This window comes from Epinephelus lanceolatus, chromosome 22 (assembly GCF_041903045.1).
Source record: "Epinephelus lanceolatus isolate andai-2023 chromosome 22, ASM4190304v1, whole genome shotgun sequence".
Lineage (NCBI taxonomy): Eukaryota > Metazoa > Chordata > Actinopteri > Perciformes > Serranidae > Epinephelus > Epinephelus lanceolatus.
Window position 1 is genome coordinate 22,414,254 of NC_135755.1, and position 25,369 is coordinate 22,439,622.

General features: G+C 42.0%; 1 protein-coding gene across 1 annotated transcript in view; it reads left to right on the forward strand.

Moving 5' to 3' along the window:
• The window catches only part of LOC117245771 (glucosidase 2 subunit beta-like), a 201,829-nt gene that overhangs the window by 63,953 nt on the left and 112,507 nt on the right, over positions 1-25,369 (forward strand). The window contains exon 10 of the mRNA XM_033609260.2: positions 19,588-19,657. Within this exon, the coding sequence (XP_033465151.2) occupies positions 19,588-19,657 (70 nt within the window). The remainder of the gene's footprint in view (positions 1-19,587; positions 19,658-25,369) is intronic.

Sequence of the window (25,369 nt, forward strand, 5' to 3'; positions counted from 1 at the left end):
GTTCATGCAAATGTCTCATAGGATAAAACAATGAAGTGATGGCATTATATACTCCACAGTTCAAAGGTTACTTTGACATCATAATGTTCTGCAAAAACACTTTTCTTGCCATTACTCAGCATCATAACTAAGGAACAGAAGGGGAGACATTTGGTCAGATACTGAATAACTGACACTTATCTTAAGTGTCCACCTTGAAACTGTGCTGATTAGGGTTGGGTCGGTTCTCGGTAATATCAGTTCGGTTCGGTACTCCGTCTTGGACTGGGTTTTATTTTTTTTTTTTTGAGACCGACCGGACTGCAACTGTCAATTTACAGCCTGGAACGTACGCGGAGCAGACTCCGCGGAGGTCCGCCCGGACTAAAAGTGGACATCCACAAGCCCTGTGCGTGCAAAGATTTTACGACCGTGCGTACTCCGCTCCGCACACCAGTGTCACACAAAAGACTACTCGGCATGTATTTCTCACATCACAGGGATTTTTCATGGACATTTTTACAGGAAACTACTACGCGGAAGTGCGCTCAACTATGGAAGCCCAAATGACTGCGGACATTGCTCACGGAGTCCGCTCCGCTTATAGTACGCCCGAGTCTGTGAGCACCTTGTGTCTGCCTCTTCACCAAGCGCTCAGCGAGCAGGTGAGAGAGGGGGGTGGTGGTGGGGCGGGGACTGAGCTAGGCAGTGCGAGTGCACATGCGCTGAGGCCTCTACTGTAGCCTGGAGTTTGTTTAACAGTGACGGGGAGTCGATAATCAAAGAATGCGCCAATATGGCAACACTTTGGCTTTGCACCAGACGAAGGAAGCAACCCTTGTTTGCACTGATTGAGTAAGCAAAACCTGCAAATTTATTTGTGGAAGTGCGCTCAACTATGAAAGCCCGAATGACTGCGGACATTCCTCACGGAGTAGTAGTCTCTGCATGTTTCTCCTGTTTGTAGAAGAGCATCTCACACCACTGTAGCAATCCTAGACTGCCCTCGTACGGTTAGGAGCTGAATTGCATGTCAAATAAAAGGGGGGAAATAAGACGGCGAATAGTAATAGTCACATTAAAAAATCGATTTTTCAAAAATAAAACGACTATTTGAAAATCGAAAATCGTGACCCATCCCTAGTATGGATCTTCTGTGCTGCCTGGCAGAACATATTTGTGAAGCATCTATGTTTTAGAACATGTGGCTTCTTTGCAGGAACATACATATTTGAAGCGTTGTCTGATGTGATGGCAACATATTAGTCTGTACAGACGTGGATATAAACTGTAACAGGGCATACAATCATTGACCAATTGACTCTTCTATATATAAAAGGTGGAGCTAGAACCTTGGTGACATTTAGTTGTTACTTCTTGTGGGTCTTGTGAATGTTGGAACATCCAATGTGCAGGGGTGTCGTTCGTAAACATTCAAGAAGACATTTATGTTTGACTTTGCAGAAGCATAATTCCAGCTTGACACAGCTAATATAATAGGCCTCTCCAGTTAACCTCCATGCATTCCCTCAAATGGCTGTAAAGACAGCTTGCAGAAGGGAAAACGGTAAGAATGTAAATGCCGAAGTTCAAAGTTACCGTGCAAATCTTCTTTGCCTCTGATAGTGGATCCGATGATTGTAGCAATTATGTTAATTGACTATATAAATGCTTTGTGACCGAGCCCTTATCTCACATTGATTCCTTCCTTCATCCACCTATAGCAGATTCAAATCGTCTCAACCCTTTCCGTCTTTGTGTTATTTTGCTTTGATCCTTACCGAAAGCCTCTCTACTGGCTGTTACAAAACAACTTCCTGACAATGGCTAGATGCACATAGGAAAGTAAAGCATTAGTGTCCTCACTGACTATGTGCTATAACCTCCAGGAAACAATATAGAGACAAGAGGAAATCTAGATGATAAGCACAAAATGAGGAAAAATTGTATTCCTTTAACCGAAATTTGCACAAGCTTGATTACTCCAGAGTTGTAAATGCAGCCGCTGGCAATTTAACGCAATGATGTTCTTCTAGTTACCACAGTGTGATTAGATTTATCTCATGGTTCTATTCTACCTTGACAGCCACAACACAAATAGCCTCATAATACCTTCCTTTCTCGAGTCCGTGTTAATTTAGAGTCTCTAAACTGCCGACATATTTCATTCTGAGCACAGGTTTATATACCACGTTTTCATCTGACAGCTAAGGCCTAAAAGAAAATGTCCATGCCTCTCTCCGTCTCCTGAACTGAGGACGCGGAGAGCACGAGATACCATCCTTTCATTTCCGCTTCTCCAGATAAAAAGATGAGAGAAGGAGAGGACGAAAGTGAGGCCTATCGCTGGGCAGCAGTGATTGAGTCCCTTCGCTAAGCCACAGCGAGGATCTGCTCAAATAACCCAGTCTGCCGATAAGAAGCTAGTCATTTCCATAGACAAAAAACATTGGGGTTCAGATTAGATTTCACCATCCGCCTGGCTTATCTTAGTGTTGCTCCATCATAGAATGTGAATTATAAGGCAAACTCCTGTCCCCCGTCTTCTTATAAAAACACAACTGAAATACATATGGACTTGAAAATGGAATGATTTCATTTGCATTATCATTGTTAGCAGAAGCTACGCTGGGCTGAATTTTGATGCCTGTATTAGAAATATCACCAAAATTGACACGTTTTAAGAAATATCCTTACCATTTTGGAATTATTAAAGGAGCAATACATTTTCTGTTCCAGGTAGATGCTATTAGTGCTAGCTGAAGAAAGTCAAGAAAGTCTTAAAAATAAAATGGTAAATCATCCAAAATGCTTGCATCGCTGTTTTAGAAACCTCTAGAAGAGCCTGCTTTTGGTTAAAGGACCAGTGTGAAAGATCTTGGGGGATATTTTGGTAGAAACTGAATATAATTTTTACAGCTACATTCTCATTGGTTCATAATCACCCGAAACTAAGACTAGTTGCTTATTTGTTACTGCTGGATGAGCCTTTTATATCTATATATGTCCACCATGTTGTTCTACAGTAGCCCTGAATGGACATACCAATCATTGGCTTTACATAGGAGCCATTTGTGTTTTCGTGTCGGCCACCATAGCTCTCCTACACACAGAAGAAGTTTAATTTGGTTGCAGTCTGCAGCCTCACCAGTAGATGTCACTAAACCCTATGCACTAGACCTTTAAATTGTGACAAAAACTAACAATTTAAAACCCACACAGTATTTATGAAACACAAAAACGTAAAGAAAAGATGTGAAATAGCTCCAAATAAAAAAGGTTTCTTGCCCCTGAGTTCTCTATTCATCCAGCCCAATCTTTACCTTTAACTATTATCCAGTCACTTTTCAAGCAAGTAGGCATTGAAAGTCTCAGTTGACAGAGGTGTCCAAACATGACCCCTGAGGCAGATGTTCATTTTCTGTCAACCTCGAGATGACAAGTGTTTGATGTCTTTGACTGAACAGGAAGGGCTGTAAAGATACAGAGTTTTAGTCCTTTGTTGCTGGGTATTTTATGTATTTATGGCCATGGCTACAGAGCAAGTGGGTGCTGAAAAGCTAAGCTGGGTTGTTTGAGGGGAACTCTAATTATACCTGTATATAGGTTCATTTGTGAATGCTCATTCTTATGTTTTAGACAAGGACAGGCTGCTGATCAGTGCTCTCAGTTCTTACAGGTCTAGTACAAAGGATATGATAAGGCTGCATTCACACCAAATTAGGTGTTGCAACGATCAGCCGCAGGGTTGTGCAGTGGTGTGGGAGTGTCACTTAAATGGCCTTTGTGTGGGGAGAGGAGAGCTGAAATCAACTGTAGAAAGCCAATCTCCTCATCTCAGACACTGAGTGTTTGTCCTTCAGTAAGTTTGTTTATGTTGGCTTTTGTAGAATTCCTTTTGATTATCATGACTGTTGTATCTTTACTGCCACACATGCACACACACGAACAAAGCGAGCGCTCTCCTTTGTAGGATAGTACACACAAGCTGTCAATACATACTTTATTTCTTTTATTCACCATAGTGTTTGATGATAGAAAGAGACTGTAGAACTTGTTCCAGGGACCTGCATCTTCTGGTCAGATCGTGGTGACGCAATTGACCACCGCAGCGCGACATTCTCCAAAAGTTGATTCTGTTTTAACTTTTTCGTGCAGGCTGTTCACATTCCAGTGAACTGAAAGACTGGCGTTTTGCCTGATTTGGTGCGAATGCAGCCTAATGTGGGATTTATACTTTTGCGTCGAATCAGTGCCATACTTACACTGTAAGCTCTGCATCGACGTAGAGCCTACGCCATAGCCTGACATGCACCTCCTCAGAAATGTAACTACATGTTGCGGCGACGCAGACCTCCTGTCTATTTTTGTAAGCTGAAACAATTTCCCTCAGTGGACACGAAGCTTTTATTTACTTTAATTTCACAGACAAACAATAAATTGTGAGGACAATAAAGCCTCCACAAAACTAGCATTTTAAGTCTTGAGTATTATTTATCCTGGCTTCATATGAGTAGAGGAAACTTCCACTCGTCGCTAGGCTAATTTATACAATGTAAAATACCATAAGCTTGAACTAATAACGTTAGCATGTTATATTTGTTTGGAAAATGTGTTTACTATAAGACAGTTGTTTTCTTGGTGAACCCTGTGAGCTGTAATGGAGCTGAATTACGAGCCGAGTTACCTTTGTTAACTGTTGCTGTTGTCCCTAGCTTCATATGAGTAGAGGAAAAGTCTGCTAGCCATTATGCTAAGTAATACAATGTAAAATGCCATAGGCTTGTGCTTAGCATGTTGTATTTGTGGGGAAAATGTGTACAGTTAAAGACAAGTGCTTTGTCTGTGAATGCTGCGAGTTATAGTGAAGCCAATTTGTGTACTTGTGTTTGAAATTGTCTCTATTAAGTCATGTTTTAAATCAACTGAAGTTTACAACACTTCACAGAAATCCCACCACAGGTATAAATGCTCACAATGGCGTAGGCTACGGCGTAGGCTCTGCGGAGAACTGACGTATAAATATAAGTATAAATCCTGCTTAAGGCATGCATTTAACTGTACTAAGTCAATATGCTGTTTTTACTTTTTCATTTGTTTGTTGTGTCCATTTAAAGTTTTCTTCTGTCAACATTTTATCATCTCTGCTTGAAGAGTTTTATTCGATTTAGGGTACTGTAAATTTTTTATGTCGGCGGATTTTGCTGGTGTGATGGAGTTGATTTATTCATCACAATATGCAAAACAACCACAAACCAGCCTGTGAAAGTAGTTTGCCATTTTTATAAAGCAGTCTTAAGCTTTGCCCGTGTTACTGTAGGAGACGTGTCAGCTGCTATGCGGCACTTAAACATCAGCATGACACTTAAACTCTCAAGGGGTCGTGAACCACTCGTAAGCACTCGAGTCTCCATACCTCTTGGTTTCTTGCTCTTCACAGCCTGATCAAGCATCTCTCTCTTGCATTCATTATGTTCCAGCCATATGTTCGGTTCACTTACACGTGACACCTTCTTTGATTTTCTCGAGATGCCTAAACCAAAAAGCAGATCAGGAAAAGAGTGTATTGTTAAATGTGCCGCATAGAGACTGGCTACTGATTAGGACCTTTCCACACAGATACACAGTGGCTGCGGAGATTCCACACTTTCTTACACATCTCATCCCAGGCAACAGAGGTCGTCACAAAAGCAATGGCCATGACAGTGCTTTCCATTTCAAGAATAAACATCACTAATGAATCAGTGCGTCTTTCATACAGCCTAATTGGGAACTGGTTACTCACTTTTCTTTCATTTATTATGACGTTCACCTGGCCTTCTTTGTCTCGTCAAATGGTTGCCAAATGGCCTTGGTTACAGTAAATAATGCAAGAGATTTGCGCAGCCCATCCAGTCCCTGTACATCACATAACCCTTGCCTTGTATTTTTCATTCTTTGCACTGAAAGATCACAGATTGTCAGACTTTACCTCTGTGCTCAAAGTTGGCATCAATTGGTATTTGCTAATAGATATTATTGGTTAGAATGGCAGTAAATATACAGTAGTTTAGCCTCAAATGTCAAAGTGCATCCTGGTTGAAAGCATCGCATTCACTGACTGTAATTTACCCACAATAACAGCACTACAATAGTGGCTGGACAATATACATTCACCTCAAGCATCAGCAATAAAACATAAAGACTTGTCTTTACACTTCTTTTGGAAAAGCAAGAAGCAGCAGTGTCAGCAGAAGTGGCACACACATGCTTCGGATATGTAGAGAGCACAGAATTAGTGGAGTATTTTTGGGGATTGGGGGCTTTTGCTGTGAAGACTGGTGCGCTGTTAGGGGTACATTTGTGTGAACATTTAATGGACCCCCTGCTGGACTCCCTGTGGCCCCCCTCTTTAAAAGAGGCCTAAGCAAACCTGACATCAAGAGCATTTGGGGGACTCTCCATCTATCTATCGCAGCACATTTTTCTCCCTCCCGCTCGCCCCCCCCCCCCCCTTTTTAAGCAAAGACAACTTTGGTGAATATTTCATGGGGTACATTGCCTCAGTTTCACAGTGTCGAGCAGGGAGAGTGGCACGCGATGACGACTGACAGGACCACACGCCGGCGTCCGCTAGGAGACAGCCTTTCTTTTTGGTCTTCCTGTGACACTCCTACTCTTTTTTTCCCCCTCCTGTTTTCCTTCTGTCACAGACAACAGCTCTTTCGGGCGAGAGTCTGGCCGCTGATCATTTAGCTGTTTCTTTAAATTTTAGTATGACTACAGAACTTCTGCCAATCCATCTGATACTGTTGCAAAATGCCAACATATGGGCTCAAATCTGCTTTTGCACAGACTGCAACAATTATAGTACTTAATGATTCGATTACATGCTTTTGAGATCATACAGAAACTTAACTGTGCTTCTTTTGCCAACTTTGATGCTTACATTAAGGAGAGCATTATCGAATTATCAAAAGGGAAGTGTTCTCTTTGCAAAGGAGTTGTCATTCTTTGAAGTGGCTTTGAAAAGCACTTCCCTTTTTCATGATACAGAATGATTCCATCTGCTTTTTACCTTTAAAGCTGACCTCAGCCTCCTTCTTCACTCAAGCTGCGCATTATAGAAATATGCTGCATCAACCATAAAATAATACCACTAAATAATCACTTTTGTTGTTCCTTTCAGCGCTAGTCAAACTCCAGCGGCAGCCCCTCAATATCGTATTGCTCAAGTGCAAGCTCCGATGATTGCCTTTACTGTTATTTGAAGGCACACTTCATTTCCCTCCCCAACATTCAATTTCATGGAGGGATGAGAAAATGCTGCCTTTCCATGCTACTTACGAAGGTTTGACAACACTACAGTATGCTCACTTTGCTGCCGCCGCCGCCACTGCCGCTGCACTTTGCCTTGCCTTGCTCAGTGTGACGAGCAGCTGAATGGTGTCACAGTTAACAGGGGCGGCTCTGTTGCTCTGTTGTGACAATATCCGTTTGATGTAAGAGTGGTAGTCCTCGGCTGCCATGTTCTCCCCTTCTGCTCTTTTACTTTCTTGTTCCTGCTCTGTCTGGATCTCACCACTGTCACACGTCAGAGAAAGCCAACTGGCATGACCTGAAAGTGCGACGGCGACACGCAAGCTGCCGGTTTCCTCGCTGCTGATAGCCGTCCAATGCGCATACATACATACAGAGAAGTGCAGTCATTTTTCGAGATTAAAGAACTTTAATTGGCTCTCGCTCTTGTCTGAACAGGCGTCCCAGGATGCAGCAGAGGGTGCCAGTGATGTATAAAAGATGCTGTGTGTTCGTGCATGTGCGTGTGTGTCTCTCATTTTCATAAAATTGTGTGTTTTCATCAAATTTAGTCACACATAAATCTGCCATATGTCCATGAATTTACCGCTGAGTGTAGTTTTCAAAGTCAAGTATGCTGCTTAAAGAACCAACATCTCTCTCTCCGACTTACACACACACACACACACACACACACACACACACACACTCAAATTCCCACAGACTTTGAAAAATACAGCATTCATCAGAGGTAGCCTTTTGACTCCATCAGCACTGTTTTAAGTCTAAACATGGTTTTCCAGAAGACATGACTCATACAGCAAAAGGTGCAGCTGCAATTGTAATCTTTTTTCAGTATCAAACATAATCTCAGCTCATGTAAAAGTTAAACATGATAACATGTAATAATAGACAGGAAGATATTCTCCTGGTGGAAGAAGATTTTGTTAGGAAGTGCCATTAAAATTAATCAAAAGATTCACTTGTTAAAACCACCATGACTCACTCCGTCACTCCCCTCGCTGCGAGCTGGAGATACAGAAGAGGAAAGCACCAGCAGCCATGTATGGCATCGGAAAAGGAAAAACCACTCAGGGCGTCTCTGTCCTCTGTTTAAACAGTGCCACAGAGGTGGGGGAAGTGGGAGGAGTGGAGGGAGGGAGGGAGGGGGGGACCAGTGGAAGAGGGGATAAGAGAGAAGAAGTTTCTCACAGCTGCCCAGCCTGAGGCCCAAAATATGTGGCGCTCTTCTCGTCACAGCGTCACCAGCCATCCGTCCTTGCCTGTCATTATTTTACCTCTCACAGAGCACACACGCCGTCTCTCAGGCACACATATGCACGCTCGCACCACCACACACTGTCTGTGCTGTCTTGATCTACTCTTAAATGCTGCCAGCATCAGATCCTCAAACATGGCCAACTTAAACGGGATGGAAGAAAACAGACTGCAAATTTTAGTTGTTGGAATGTCGTTGCCATAAAATGTTAAAATACTGCATAACTGGTCTATTATATTAGACGTTTGGCATGTATTATAGTGGAAACATTGATAAGCCAATTGCTGATATTAATACATATTTCCAAAGTGCTCTAAAACTAGATTTTGCATTGCTGACAAACCCCCTTTACTGTGATGCTTTTTTAAAATTGGAATTATTGTTCATGCTACTAAAACAAAGCACTTTTTAGCATTAATTTATGGATGTACGGTTTGTTCATATACAGTAGTGTCAGCATTGGACTTTGTTTAAACTGCCACAAGGCACCTCTTTTGGTTGCATGAATAAATTAAAAATAAATGACTTCTGTCAGTAGCAAAGATGGAATCAAGGTTATATCGTTATCTGGCACACAAGTTTTACAGTGACAATGAGCAAAGTTTGGTTCCTTTTGTTAGTGTGTGGGACCCAAGATAACTCCCAAAATATTGTGGGGTAGCAAAGATTGCAGGAGTGACCAGTGATGTGAGGTCGAAATATTTTTTGGCTCTGTGCAAATGACGGAAGTATTGGCACAGAAACTGTTTAATGTTTGGCTAAAATCTACTTGCTATCGAGCGTCAACACATTCTGACATCGTTTGAATTGCATGATTTGTTCCTGTCCAGTTGTCCCTCAGTATAGGGAGTGATCAAAGCAGCACTTTAACGGCAGTATTTTGGACCAATGTCAGTTTATTCCAATGGATTTGCTGTGATCTTTGTGTCACTTGTTGAGCTGACAAAGATTTGTGCCGTGAAGAGTTCAACTTTGATGAACTTTGACACACAAATGTTGACCAATTGAAAATTCTTGGTCTTGATCTTGGAGAGAACAGAGGTAATCAGAGAGTCTCACATGGAGGTCACAAGTAGTCACCATGTCACTAAGCTTCTAACACCACCTATTTTGTTAGGATCTGAAAAAGGAATTTCACCCTGCTAATTTTTGGTGTAACTTCGGCCTTAGAATAAAGGTCTTCACAAGTCCAAAATGATGGATCCAGGAAATTTGTTCTGAGATCTGATTGGACCTGATCATTTTTTAAATAGTATATTCCCCACAACTTTTTTGCCCGCTATATTATACATCCAACCTGTTGCTCATGCAAGGTGAGTGACACCTGGGTCTATTTTCTGGACCAGACAAGCCACTCAATTAAAATTGCATTGTTCATTTCAGGCATATTAAGGCAGTACAGGAGGAGGTGCACATTAATAATCCTCCAGGACTGTAACATGCTCATGTTTAACCCAAACAATTAGTAGTTATTTTGTAATTGGACCGAGACCACCTCTTCAAGAAGGTCTCGGTTCGGTTGTTTTGGTGCTCCCCCGAGTGCGATTGCTGTGTTCACACCTGCCCAAATGAACCACACTTAGTATATATATAGGGGGCAAACAACTTGAGTTTGATTGAACTGAACCAAACAGGGCAGGGCCCCACAGATTCGAGGTTGCTGCTCTGTGCTGAATTGCTGTGTTGTGCTCCGGCGTCTTGCAAAAATAGAAGTCCTGTGTATCTGTTGTGGAGGGCTCCGGAGTGCCGCAGCAGAGACGGAGCCGGAACGCAGCACAGCCGCAGCTGGTGGAAACACACACATTGACTAGCACTGAATCCTATCGGCTCCACTGCCGTGCCGGAGCGCAGACGCAACCAACACGCATCTGGTGAAAACTGGGGGTGATTTGTTTGCCCACGGGCAGCTGCCGTGGCAGGGCCGCCTTGCCGCATCCTTGATCTTCGGTTTTCCAGCGGGCCGTTCGAGCAAGTCCGGCTTCTCTGCCGCTGCTACCGGGATACAACTGAGGAGGAGCCGGCTGCTAATGCTATGTACCGGGACACTGCTAATGCTGCTTGCCGTGCTGCTAACATTTGTTTCTCAAAAACATTAGTCGGGTCGATGACCCACCTGCACATGGGCTACAATGTATGATCGAAAATGAATAACAGTTGAAAGTATTCGAAATGTCCATCCCCGTCTAGCTATGATGTTAGTTAGCCAACTCTGGCTAAAGCTTACCTGTCGAGGAGAAGAGTAGCCACTTCGACATCCGATTTCAAATTCTTCTCCGCTTTCAACCGTCTTCACCGTTCACAAGCATCTCCTATAGACCCTCGCTTTGCCTCAAGTTTTGTCTTGGCGTTTTTTGGAATCATAACGAGGTCATTTGGGTTTAGTCACACCGCCAGCCATTGTAGCTCAGTCGTAACTGTAACTGATGCTGAGACTCTACTAGTGTTGTCACGATACCAAAATCTTTCTTTCGGTACCAATACCAATATGAATTTCGATACTTTTCGATACTCTTCTGTACTTTTCCTAAGGAAAAGTCCTTTTGGATACAAACCTTTAGAACAATAAATAGTAGGGGTGTAACGGTACCAAAAAAATCATGGTTCGGTCAGTACCTCGGTACGGACGTCATGGTTTGGTAACTCAAATGTCCCACCAAGTTTGTGTTGTCTTGTGTTGTCTCCCTTTGCGAGGCAGACTTTCTCTTGTCTTTTTTCACATGTGCCAGCTGCGAATGTTGATACAGGTGTTGTCTTACACACCACTTGTGCAATCTGTGCTCCAATAGGAACAAGAAAGGCGTTTGAGTGCATAAATGAGTAAAATAAATTAACTAAATTAATGAATTGAATCAATTTCAAAGTACTGGTATTTTCCAAATGCAGTATAGTACCGTTTGGAATACTCTAGTACCGCGGTACTATTTTAGTACCGGTATACCGTGCAACACTAGACTCTACTGACTGCGTGACTGGTAGACAGCAGTGGGTAGCGCAACAGGCCAAAACACCAATTCAAAACATAAACATGATTTGCAGGCCGTAAAATTTGTTTTTTAAATGCGAATATTCTGGCTGTACTATTGTTGTCGGTGAGATCAGTATGTTATATGAACATTATTTCTTAGTCTCTGTGACATATTAGGAGGATTTTACGACTATTTGCTTTAGATTTCTTACATATAGCTCCTTTAACCAAGTAACTTTATTTTCCTGGTAAGAAAACGCTGATGAGTCGATCCTGGAGTGGTCATACAAGGCTGGACAAACAAAAACAAACCTCACTGACAAAACATGAGAACCTGTCAGTGTAGTGAGTGTGGAGCTCTGCAAAAGGTCTACGCGGGGTCCACATCGACCCTCCACTCTGCGCTCCTGTCCAAAAGTTAAACTCTGCAGAGGCTTCCACAAATGTCACAGTCAAGTTCAGTTTGCATTAGCAACAGTGTCATGAGGCTGAGGAGACTCTGGGAGCTCAGCAAACATTGTTCTGCTGCCACGTTAACCATTAAACTCTGCGCCTCTGCAGAGGTTCCAGTCGGGCTGTGAACACTGCAGTCTCCACATAAAGCCTAAATTTGACTTTAGTACAGCTGAAGCCTGAGTGTTAAATTGCTGTAGCAGCCTCTGTTTAAAGTATCGGAGAGCTGTTGGACTTTTATACACTCTGAGATATGGCTTCACACTCTGAGCAATCTATTGTATTGGGCTCTGTGGCAGAAACATATCCATCAAAACTTTGGCTGATGGAAAACTTGATGATCCATCCATCTTCACCTTAGCTAGACATCGCTGACCGGCCATAAAGAAGCCTCTAAGACACTGGCTGCAAAAATAAGCTGCAGCTGCATTCTGTAAGAGGAGAGCAAAATGGGAGCAGGAAGTATGTAGGAAGTAAAGCACCAAGATGTACACAAATGTAGAGAACACACATGTTGGGTTCAAAGAGACAAAAAGCATGTGACACATTAAATATTAAAAATATTCTGTTAAATGTGACACGCTCACCAGCTGAGCACGCTGCTGAGGGAATTAACATAACACACACATAGAAGGAGGCCGTGTCTCTCCGACTTGGCTGTCATGAATATAGGTCTGCCAAACTGAGCAAGAACACACACACACAAAAAACTGAAAGTATTACATAAGTTAGGATTCTCTGTGATTTGAACCTTAAGTCGGTGCACAGGCGGCTATTTAAATTGCATCAGTTCCTCTGATGTAAATGTGTATAGCCTTCAACTCCCTTAGAGCTTTTAGTCATTTATTTTGATTAGGGCTGTATTTATAAGATAAGTCTCTTAAGTAAGTCGCCTGGGAAGATGGGTTGGCGAGGATGGTGGTGGGGGAACAAAATGAAGTCTGTTTGATGATTATAAACTCAGAAATATCTGCTTGTCAATTAATTAGGCACTTCCTGGGTATGTGTGCCCCTCTTTTCATTTAGTGGGCCTGGCTCTCTGTGGACAAATACCCACGGTGCACCCATTGTATGTCTAAGTCGTTACACACATCTCCTGCAGCTGGGGAACGGAGAATAAAGATCCTTCAAAGGCAGACAGTTTTCAAGAGCAAGCCTCTGTTTTCGTGTGCCGGCTGATTTCTTGGAGCAGCGTATGTAGCCGCTTGAAGGCTTTACACTGCCAGTGTTTCCTTCTCAGACACAAACAAGAACTGGAGAATGATGTGGACATGAAAAGATAGGTAGACCGAGAGGACTGAGCTTGAAGTGATGCCTCCATTATTTCTGCCTCTCACAGTCCAACAATACATGCCAGAGACTTATCTTGTTGAGGCTACCCTGGCTACGTAAGCATTGACTGTTGTCAGGAGGATACTTCTACTTTTATAGCCAACCAAAACCAATGTGAGCCAAAAAATGGACTTTGTATATCACACCAAAAATGTAAGAAAAATCAAACATACCAGCACCAGGAACTGTGTAAAAATGATAAATGTAGCCACTGTGACGTCACCCTATTTTTTTTGTGGACTTTCTTTTTTGAAGCCTTGAGCTTGGCATTTATCTTTGATTTTTGGTGCCCAGGTGACCATGTTTGGATGAGAGGGTGGAGCCGGAAGTAAGTAAGCCTTAATAACATTTAAACATGTGCCTTATACAAAAATTCACCCCTTGTACAGTTGTCATGAACAAGGAAATTAGGTATTGAAACCCTTTTTTTTGCATTAGGCAGCATTGACTTTTTTTCTGCTGTAAAGTTGGGCATTTTAGCATGACCATCTGTGGGGGCTGACTCACTTTTGGAGCCAGCCTCAAGTGGCCATTAGAGGAACTGCAGTTTTGGCACTGGAGCATCGACTTCAGCCTTGGAGGTTGCTACTTGACCTGGACATTTTCTTCAATCTTTTTACATATGTTGTTGGTCTGTATGCAAGTCCAAAAGACATGCATAGTTTAGTAGTGCATACTGTAAAAGTATTTTAAGTGCAAGAGAGCATGCATGAAGGCCTGGTCCCACTTAAGATGGCAGCATCTTGCAGTGATATCAATTCATTCCTGTGGAATTACCATGATCAGTGTCTGACTAGAGCTAGTACAAACTGGGCCAGTTAGCAAGTTCATGGTTACCTGGCCAGCTACAGCATGTCACCAAATAGCCCTGCAGGTAGTCACTACATCAGCACGCTTCCAACCTCACCTATTTAGCATGGATGAGCGATTGTCACTTTGTGGTGTGTCCACCACTTCAAGATCCACTCAATAATGTGTTTCTGCTAGGGTTTTGTCTCCTAAAATGTCCAACCTTGACTAATACTGACTTGTATCTGAACAAAGTTTGTCTACAGAGGTGTTTTCACATTCCTCTACTGAAGGGGTTAATGTCTATGCTCTTCAATGAACCCTGGGCATGTTAGATTAGGTACGTCACAAATTCGAAAGCCAATAGGCTACATGAACACAGTGGTGCTGACGTCTGACAGTCACATCACTTTCAGGCTATGATTCCGCTGTATCGGCTGCTTTTAGAATCTAATATATATTTAGATTGCTTCTCCCCAATTTCTCTTCAAGAATTGACCGCAGTGATTTCTTCATCTAAATCATCAACGTGACTCTTAGACCCCATCCCAACTAGGCTACTTAAGGAGGTCTTTCCTTTAGTTAACACTCATATATTAGATATGATCAATATATCCCTATTAACAGGCTATGTACCACAGTCTTTTAAGGTAGCTGTAATTAAACCTCTCCTAAAAAAGCCCACCCTGGATCCAGAGGTGTTAGCCAACTATAGACCAATATCTAATCTTCCCTTTATGTCAAAGATCCTTGAGAAAGTAATCGCAGACCAGCTGTGTGATTTTCTCCAGGATAATAATTTATTTGAGGAATTTCAGTCAGGATTTAGAGTGCATCATAGCACTGAGACAGCTCTAGTTAAAATTACAAATGACCTTCTGATTGCTTCAGACAAAGGACTCGTCTCTGTTCTTGTTTTATTAGATCTTAGTGCGGCGTTTGACACAATTGACCATCAAATTCTACTGCAGAGACTGGATCACTTAATTGGCCTAAAAGGTTCAGCACTAAGCTGGTTTAAATCTTATTTATCTGATCGTTTTCAATTTGTTGACGTTCGTAATGAATCATCCTTACGTACCAAAGTTTGTTTTGGAGTTCCGCAAGGTTCTGTGCTCGGACCAATCCTATTTACTCTATATATGCTTCCTTTAGGTAACATCATTAGAAATCACTCTATAAATTTCCATTGTTATGCGGATGATACACAGTTGTATTTATCGATGAAGCCAGAAGAAAGTAATCAATTAACTAAACTCCATAACTGCCTTAAAGACATAAAAAATTGGATGAGCACCAATTTCCTGATGTTAAATTCAGACAAAACTGAAGTTATTGTTCTTGGCCCCAAACAACTCAGAGACTCTTTATCTGATGACATAGTTTCTCCAGATGGCATTGCTCTGGCCTCTAGCACTACCGTAAGAAACCTCGGAGTAATATTTGATCAAGATTTGTCTTTTAATTCTCATTTAAAGCAAACCTCACGGACTGCATTTTTTCATCTGCGTAATATTGCGAAAATTAGGCCTATCCTGACCCAAAAAGATGCAGAAAAATTGGTCCACGCTTTTGTTACCTCAAGGCTGGATTACTGTAACTCTCTATTATCAGGTAGCTCTAGTAAGTCCTTAAAAACTCTCCAGCTAATTCAGAATGCAGCAGCTCGTGTACTAACAGGAACTAAGAAACAAGATCATATTTCTCCTGTTTTAGCTTCTCTGCACTGGCTCCCTGTAAAATCCAGAATTGAATTTAAAATCCTACTGTTAACTTATAAAGCTCTAAATGGTCAAGCTCCGTCATATCTTAGAGAGCTCATAGTGCCATATTATCCCACCAGAACACTGCGCTCTGAGAACGCAGGGTTACTCGTGGTCCCTAAAGTCTCCAAAAGCAGATCAGGAGCCAGAGCCTTCAGCTATCAGGCTCCTCTCCTGTGGAATCATCTTCCTGTTACGGTCCGGGAGGCAGACACCGTCTCCACATTTAAGACTAGACTTAAGACTTTCCTCTTTGATAAAGCTTATAGTTAGGGCTGGCTCAGGCTTGCCCTGTACCAGCCCCTAGTTAGGCTGACTTAGGCCTAGTCTGCCGGAGGACCCCCTATAATACACCGGGCTCCCTCTCTCTCCCTCTCTCTCTCTCTCTCTCTCTCTCTCTCTCTCTCTCTCTCTCTCTCTCTCTCACTCTCATCCTATTACTGCATCTTGCTAACTCGGCCATTCTGGATGTCACTAACTCGGCTTCTTCTCCGGAGCCTTTGTGCTCCACTGTCTCTCAGAATAACTCATACCGCAGCGGTGCCTGGACAGTGTGACGTGTGTGGTTGTGCTGCTGCCGTGGTCCTGCCAGATGCCTCCTGCTGCTGCTGCCATCATTAGTCATTAGTCATTAGTCATACTTCTACTGTTATTATACACATATGACTATTGTCACACAAGTATACTGTCAGATATTAATACATACTTTCAACATATTGTACCACAGTAGCCAGAACTATAACTATAATATTATTACTTTCATTAATGTTGTTGTAAGCTACTGTCATTACCTGCATCTCTCTCTCTCTCTCTCTCTCTCTCTCTCTCTCTCTCTCTCTCTCTGTCTCATTGTGTCATATGGATTACTGTTAATTTATTATGCTGATCTGTTCTGTACGACATCTATTGCACGTCTGTCCGTCCTGGAAGAGGGATCCCTCCTCAGTTGCTCTTCCTGAGGTTTCTACCGTTTTTTTTTCCCCGTTAAAGGGGTTTTTTTTGGGGAGTTTTTCCTTATCCGCTGTGAGGGTCTTAAGGACAGAGGGATGTCGTATGCTGTAAAGCCCTGTGAGGCAAATTGTGATTTGTGATATTGGGCTTTATAAATAAAATTGAATTGAATAAAATTGAATTGAATTGAATTTTATTTTTGTCAAACGGCGACAGTGTCTCATAACAAGAACTTTAGATTTCATAGAAGCACTACAGCTGGACATTGCTGTGTGCGTCTTTGTCAAGCTTCTTGTTAGTACAACAAAGTACATCTCCCTCCGATAAGGAAACCAGCCAAAAATGGATTGTCGCTATCAGTGGGGAGAAATTTACAGATAGCCCATATACCTGAGTTCGTAGCCGGCATTTCAAAAAAGAGGATGTCCGTGAGCCAGGATCTGACACAGGACGCCGACTGTTAAAGAAAGGAGCAGTTCCAGCGTTGTTTGAGTGGAACAATGTCTCTGCTGTCTAATAGGGAAATACATGTAGACAGGGAAACAGACTTTAACACAATTCAGGCAAAGAAACCTGAAACCTCCAACACAAATTGGACTTGTTACTACAGAGAGCAGAATTAGCATTAGCATAGTGAAAGTTTTATAAGCAAACATGGTAGAATGTGCCGTTTTTCTGAGTTTCCTTCCACTATCTGTCAAAAACTCCATCGTAGCAGATATTGTTGTATGTTTCACAACCACTAATGCTGTCTCAGCGACTGCCAGTTAGCTTACAAGCTAACAACACTGAGGCTCAAACATGAAGTTATGGCTAAATCTCTTTGATGTTTCCTCTAATGCTAATGCTAGCAATCTTGATGCACACGTTTGTTTGTTTTTTTGTTGTTTTATTTTTCTTTCAACCAGTCAATCTAGTGCTTGTCTCACATAGCCAGATCTATATCCATACTTTGGTTTAGCGCTTGCATTGGAGGAAATTTAAAGCGAAACCTACACTGAGCAGCAGTGGTTGGTGTGGCATGAGGCCAGATCCAGAATATCTCAGTGAGAGGGAAAGAGTAGATCTGCTTCCAGCCTCTTTTCAGGGTTGTTTTTTTTTTGCTTTTTATGTGGGAAACCATGTTTAACCAAAAAATGAACTGTAGCAGAGTATTTTTATACTCTAAAAAGTGTCCAGATGGGAACTTAAATTTAGAATAGTAAGAGGATTTATTTCTTTCCACAAACTTTTTATTTTGTAGTGTTTATTCATTTGTAATTTGGCACTTTGGTATTAGAAGATAGTATAAAGTGTGTTACTTGGATTAGACTAACAGAAGGTAAACTGGTTGGCACTCAGTCAAAAGAATCTTTTACTCTATTTGTAACACACCTGCATGACAAGACTCCTTTGTTTACCAGCATTAGGAGAGGGATGATGGAGCTGTGGGCGAATGGAGAGTGGAGAATCTAACTTCTTCACTTTGTGCTTATTTTCTATTTTGCATTTGTATTTAATGAAAAACAACAACAACAACAGCTGTCTCAGTGTTTTCCATGTAAGGCAGACCAAATTACTATAACCTTGATGTTATAGGGAGAAAAACACAGAGCGAGGATCAATGGACCGATTCTGTGATCAATAAAATACCCCTCCAGGTGTCTAACATGATCTGACAGAGCTTCATGGGAATAACATTAACGGATTATAATTTCCAAAAGATTTTTCTAACAGAGTAACCCGGTGACATGTTTTCTTAGGCTTTTTTTTTTTTTTTTTTTTTTTTTTTTTTTACCGTGACAATTTTCACATTTGTATTCAATCTGTCAAAATATTCTGAAGCTCAAATACTGCATGCGATGTCACAGTGATCTTAAGCGGGTTTTTGTTCTCGGAGGTGGTGAGTCACATTGCATTTGGCGACGCCTCTCACTTGCACTGTTGAGTTTACAGTCTGGTTTCCAGTGAAGGAAGAAATGACAGCATGCAGCATGCGACAAGTCATCAAATCAGACCCATATTTCCTCTGCCCTATATGTGGGAATCCTGTCATGTTTAGTCCTCCTCGGCACCGTGAACACTCCGGAAAGATGTTTTGCACCATATTTGTTTTGTTGTTTTTAATTTTATAATAGAGAATGCCTACAAGCATCAACAGCAGAATATAGCACATCTGTAATAACACACATTTCTCTAACCTCAGGTAGATTTCCAGCCAGAGATACATGTCAATATTTTGATATTCGGTATATCAATATTTTACCGCTACAGCTCAGCAATCAGCAATATTTACTCTAGCAAGGATTTAGTGATTATCTCCCCTAAAACCTTCCACAAGGTGAGGATCTGCAATGTGACTTGGATCTTTCTAAATGAATGCAGCGTCTTAAAAAGAAAATTAAAGACCTAAAATTGTTTTGGCTCTGCCTGTTTTTCCCCTGTGACCTAAAACAGAACGCTAGCATCCAGGCATGTTGTCTTTCATCATTAAACTGTCTTTCAAAGGCTCCTGGGAGCCTCCTAGAGCACAGAAAGGAACCTTGTATTTTGCAACATCAAGCGCACAGTGTCTTCAATGTCTGCAGGGAGGCGCATATTAGAGTCATGGACTTGAGCTGAAATGATCTTTTACAATCACTGTCTCCGTCTCACACACACACACACACACACACACACACACACACACACACACACATAGACACACAGACGTTTGTTGTCACTTTATACATTAATGCAGGTGATAGCCAAGGTCTTCCAAGTGTATAGATCTTTGACCTTGTTTTCTCTCTCTCTCTGCTTCCATTATGTGCTTGTAGATCAAAGACACACATGGAGCACCAGGCAGCCTTGTAGGTGAAGATCCTCACTTGAAGGCAGCTGACAGAGGTAAGTTATTAAACCCCCCTCACCCTCCTGTCTACCCCCACTACTCCTGTGACCCCCACTGAAAATCCCTCCTTCAAACAAATTGTATGGAATTAAACAAATCTTTTTTACTACGCCACATAATACAGTCCAAAGTTTGTGTGTGCTCTCAATAGTGGTGGAATCACCAGAGAACCTCATGATTCGATACGATACGATACAATACGATAATGTTGCGATATTGTGATATGCGATGAAATATATTGCAATTTATTACCTTTATTTCCAACTGCAGATTATTTCCCCAAAGGAAGACTTTGTCAACATCAGTTTTACTTCATAACATAAAGTTTTCTGTCTGTCCGTCTGACTTTAATCATTTTACAATGACAATAAAGAAATCTGACATCTAAACTTTCAAAGAGATCTTTCTGATAAAAATGGGTGCAGTTGGGTGGCGTGGTGATGGTTGCTGTTTGAGTCTTTTTTTTTTTTCTACCACCGCTGGTGTCAGTGGTAGGAAATCAGAAATGCACAAATCGTACGTGGCTTTACCATATTATATATCACTTAAAAAAAACTGTATGCAATTATTAACAGTCTTTCTTAATCAGATTTTTTTTACCCAAATTAGTTGATTTCTAGGTTTTTCCATTAGTAAAAAAATTTTGGAAATATATTGGAAGCACAGACCATTAAGGGTGTAAATCACTAGTTTTTTCATGGTATGGTATGATATCAATTCCTTGGACCCTAGCTGTCTGCCATGGTACGATTCTGACTCGATAATTCAGGGGCGTGCAATCAATATCAGAAAATATCACATGCCCGATACACGGTTTTGGCCATAGAAGAAAGAAATAATTGTAACTGGCTAAGTGATAGCTTAAACACAAGAGCATTTAACTAAAGTATAAAACTAGCTCAATAATAACTGTCAAGGCTCATAGACAAAAACATTATGTTTTGCTAGTAACCATTATTAGCTTTAGCATGTTACACTGCAGAAATTAGCCTAGCAGCTAGCAGACTTTTCCTTAACTCACAGCTTCACAAATTGCATGTAATATTTGTACTGTTTCTTACTCATCGTTGGTTTAATTACTGCGTCTCCCGACAGAACAGCACAACTTAAGCAGGCGTGCACATTAAACAGAGCAGCTAATGCTGATGTAGCGTGAGCAACATGCTAGCTAAGTGAGGTGCCTGGACATTTATGTTGTGTTTCCTGAGTGTTTAATCTCATAAAGGTATTGTTTGCATATGTCATGCATGTCTGTTGACCTGTCTTTTCGCCGAAATCCAAAATAAATCCACACTGCTGATTTATTCCCAAGAGGGGAGTAAATATCCACATCTTCTTCTTCTTGGCTCCTAGGTGCCTTGGGAATTTCAAAATAAAGGCGTATCTTAAAGATGATGGATCTATGTTTTGACTTTGCAGAAATGAAAGTGGATCGTTGATTATTCCAGAGATCCATTGATCCAGATTGTGACACCCCTACAGACCACTGTATGACATTTAAAATCCACTGGACTCTTTTTCACATCACATATTCAGTAGTGATATGTGCAGGCACAGGAGTTGAAAGGAGATTCTACAGCAAATGTAGCCTTCCAAAATTTTCAAAATATTCTGCTGTTGAATAGAAGTATTCTGGCATACCTAGAAGCTTGGCTATTGTCTGAGAATAACAAACAGATTACCCATGCATGAGAGAGCTTTGTTTACCGTACATCTATTCCTTTGGCCATAGTTCCAAACAAATCTAAGTGCGAATGCACTTAGTGTAGATGTGAGGCTGATGCAGAAGGCTGTTTGTGTGTCTCATGTTTTGTTTTCAAGGTGATGCAGCTAGTTTATTCCCCCCTTCACACCACGAGCATATTATCCCGCTCCAGCTGCTGCGAGGAGACAGGCCCGGGTATTTATGGCTAGCATAAAAAGCGTGTGCATTCCCTGTCACCCTACAGCTCAAGATTTACAGCACATTTGACAAACACACTGAATTAAAAAAGGAGTGTTCAATTTGTATAGGAGTTTAGAGCCTGTCTGTTGTGCATGCTCCCAACGGATTCTGCTGTTAGCACATGTGTGCGCGCATGTGTCTCGCTGTCTATGTACGCCTCCCGCTGTGCGAGAATGTGTCGATCTGTCTGCCTGCGCGCGTATGTGTGTGTGTCTGTGTGTGTGTTTTTGTGTGCGCGAGCGAGTGTGTGCACACGGATCCCGCCTGCTCTGAAACACCAGCAACAGATAACAGATGGTCCCCCTGCATTAGAAGTGTTTTATTTCCCTGTGGAAGCCAGATATGTCAAAAATAAGCATGTGCAACATTAGTCATTTGGAATATTCATGCCCCTGCCGTCCGATGGTTTCCTTTTCACAGCCAAAATACCACCAGCCCAATTCTCCTAAGGAAGAGAGGGGAATAAGGGGGAGAAGGCAAAAAAGCAGCCATCAGCTGAACTGATGGGGGAAAGGCTCAGGCCTACATGCGGCTGTAATGGAGGAATTTTTTTTTTTTCCTCCTGGTCGCTTCTTTAGCATGCCAGGGCTGTAATTAAACAGGGGCTACAGTCTGTAGATGTGTTCATATTAGAAACCACATCCCCCAGCCCCATTAGACACACTGATGTGAATATGCACACATGTCCATATGCCTGCCTGGCTGCACACATATACACACATGCACACACAAAATAGTAATTTGCACCCACATTAGATAACCTCATCCACTGGATCAGACTTCTTTCTCCCTCATAGACTCATCATTGGGAGTCCTACTCCTCCTCCACTACTTATCTCCCTATTTCTCCTCTCCACCTCCATCTCTTTAACTATCCTGATTCTCTGCAGCTTCAGTCTCTTTAATCTTCACCTCCTCTCCTCCCAGGCTTTCTACCCCCAACTCCCACCACTGAGCGTGGCTGCCATTCTTGTCCTTGGTGGCGGACATGGGCATGCATCATTATCAGGCCTGATTAACCATCCACGTAGTTGGCAGTCGGGGCCCCCACCAGGGGCCAATGGCATGGTTTTTCCTACCACCGAAAACATGAATGTTGAGCAGCACTTTCTCACTCGCTGGGGTCCCTCATGATCAGGGTTAATTCGTGGCAGCATGCGTGAATGTTGTAGAAAGAAGAGAGGAGGAAGAAAAGGAGGAGGAAAAGCTACCAAACAGTAGAGCGCTGCTTATCGCAGAAATGCAATATGATTTATTCAGGAATATGCAAATCCAACAATCACTCTGCCTTGTTTACCGAAGGGACCTGCTGATTCAGAGTCTGAAAGAGAGGGAGAGAGGGGAAGAGAGAAACAATCCCAGCCATAGACGCCAACATACAGTGCATGCACTGAGGCAGCCACCAGCAACACTAAATCTGTGCTTTTTCCTTAGAATCAGGAAATGAAGGGTGTCGGACAATTTCTTGGTTGTTTCACAGCTTCAGAAACCTTTATATTTATTCTGGTGAAGCGGGATTGCTGATGTAAAGAGCAAAGGGTTATATGCAATACAGGTCTTATCATATGTAAATACAGTACGTTGCTTCCAAAGCATTGTATGGAGCATTTGGATTTATTAAACACCATTGTACTACATGCTGTAGCCTGCAATAATTACACATAAGGGCTCTGACAGTTGGTATGGAAAGGGCATGGTACGCCCATCATGGATATGGGCAAAATATGGCAGGGTATTGAGCTTTAAATACTTTTTTGATAACACAGTGTATCAAAAACTGAATTACACAAAAGTGGAATCAAATGTCTGATTTGTAATATATTGTTTACTATTCTTCAATCAGATAGTTCCTAAAGTGAATCAACCTTTTGTTCTTTTAAGACTATATTTTTTGGGGGGAAAATCTCTGCTTGTGTTTAAACAAATTCTGGGATGATACTGTTGCTTGAAACGACAATTTGGCTTGGGCCCATCTGTGTGGAGTTTGCATGTTCTCCTGTGTCAGCGTGGGTTTTCTCCGGGTACTCCGGCTTCCTCCCACAGTCCAAAGACGTGCAGGTTAATTGGTGACTCTAAATTGTCCGTAGGTGTGAATGTGAGCGTGAATGGTTGTCTGTCTCTATGTGTCAGCCCTGTGATAGTCTGGCGACCTGTCCAGGGTGTACCCTGCCTCTTACCCAGTGACAGTTGGGATAGCCTTCAGCACCCCCGCAACCCCTAGTGGTGGTAACAGAATTAATGCATGAATAAACAAATGTTTTCCTAAGTGTATAATCACTTGAAAATAAGACCATTTATGTCTACATGGGGAGTAGGTCCTCATTCACGAAAATGGCAATGTTGCATTGCTGTGTTTCTACAGCAGCCCAGAACAGACAAACAAAACACTCCAGATAGGGCTGTTAGCATTTTTACATTTTTGTGTCATCCTTTGTAGTTAGCAGCCTCTTCACAACGAGCTAAACTGCACAAGTTTCAGTGTTTGTGCTGGTTTGTTTTGGAGCAACAGAGGCCTTGGTTAAAACCTCCTGAACAACAAACACTGAAGAAATCCTAACCAGGAGTTCATGCTTGGCACGCGGAAGAAACTTTAGATGGTATCAATCTGCAGTCCTATCTGTTAGAGCACAAATTCAGTCATACAAATTTATGAAACAGCCTTTAATGTAACCTACTGTAACAAGAAAAACATCTTTAAAATTGCTTCAGTTTGTCTCCAAAACTAAATTTTACAAGATTACATATGAACACATTACAATAACATCATAATTTACCTTTGCCCAATACTCATTTTTACTGAATAGAGCATGAATGCATCATAACGTAACTCTATGCAACCTCTGTTAGCTGTTAGTTCCAGCCACTGGTTGCTAATAGCTAACAGCTAAAGTTAACTAGCTCTCCTCCTGCTGATGTCAACAGTGATTTGTTGTTTACAATGTAGCACTACCAGGAAACCGATAGGGTGCTTCCCCTGATGTGTCAATAGTGGGTTTCCTGCGTCCTTTTCTGCTGAAGGAGGCCCTGGGGAAATCTTAAGTTCATCCCAAGCATGTTGTCTATTGTGCCCGGGATAGCAGGACACCATTCTTTTTTTTAGCCTGTGCAAAATTGACGTGACACATAGGAAAATATGAGCAATCGCCATGGGTGAATGCCATTTTATTTGCTATTAGGTCGATGGCAGTCACCATGGTGGATATCGGCCGATACCGATGTTCAGCCAATGAATTGGTGCATTGATATCAAACTAATTACCAATATAGGTGGCTATGGGTTGATGTTAACGTGTTGATTGAACAAAATGGTTTCAGGATAAAAAGAATACTGGTTGCAAGCAAAAAATAAGTCACAGACATTCGGTGATGCAGGAAAGGCGGGAGTCGGATTCAGCCATCCTCCTTTGGGGGTGTGTACCAGCCGCTCTTTTCATGAATCTGAACCGGGGATTTGTAGGACTGCTGTGCTCTGGCAAGATTGTCCTGGTTTGTATTGGCTCCAGACCGCACTCTGGCTTTTCCCTTTGACTAAAGCGGCATTGATCTGCATGATGACAGACTCAGTGGAATAGTACCCTGTCTGTGTTTTCCCTTTTAAAGAACCCACAGTACAAATGATGCCAAGGAAGCCCCTTCAGTGTAACAGACGTGTCACCTGTACCTGAAAGCACACTAATAGCAAGACTTAGTTCTGCATTACGTCCATAAGATATGGAATAAGTAGATGTGCTTTAATGGATTTCACGTTACCATTGCTATGTGAC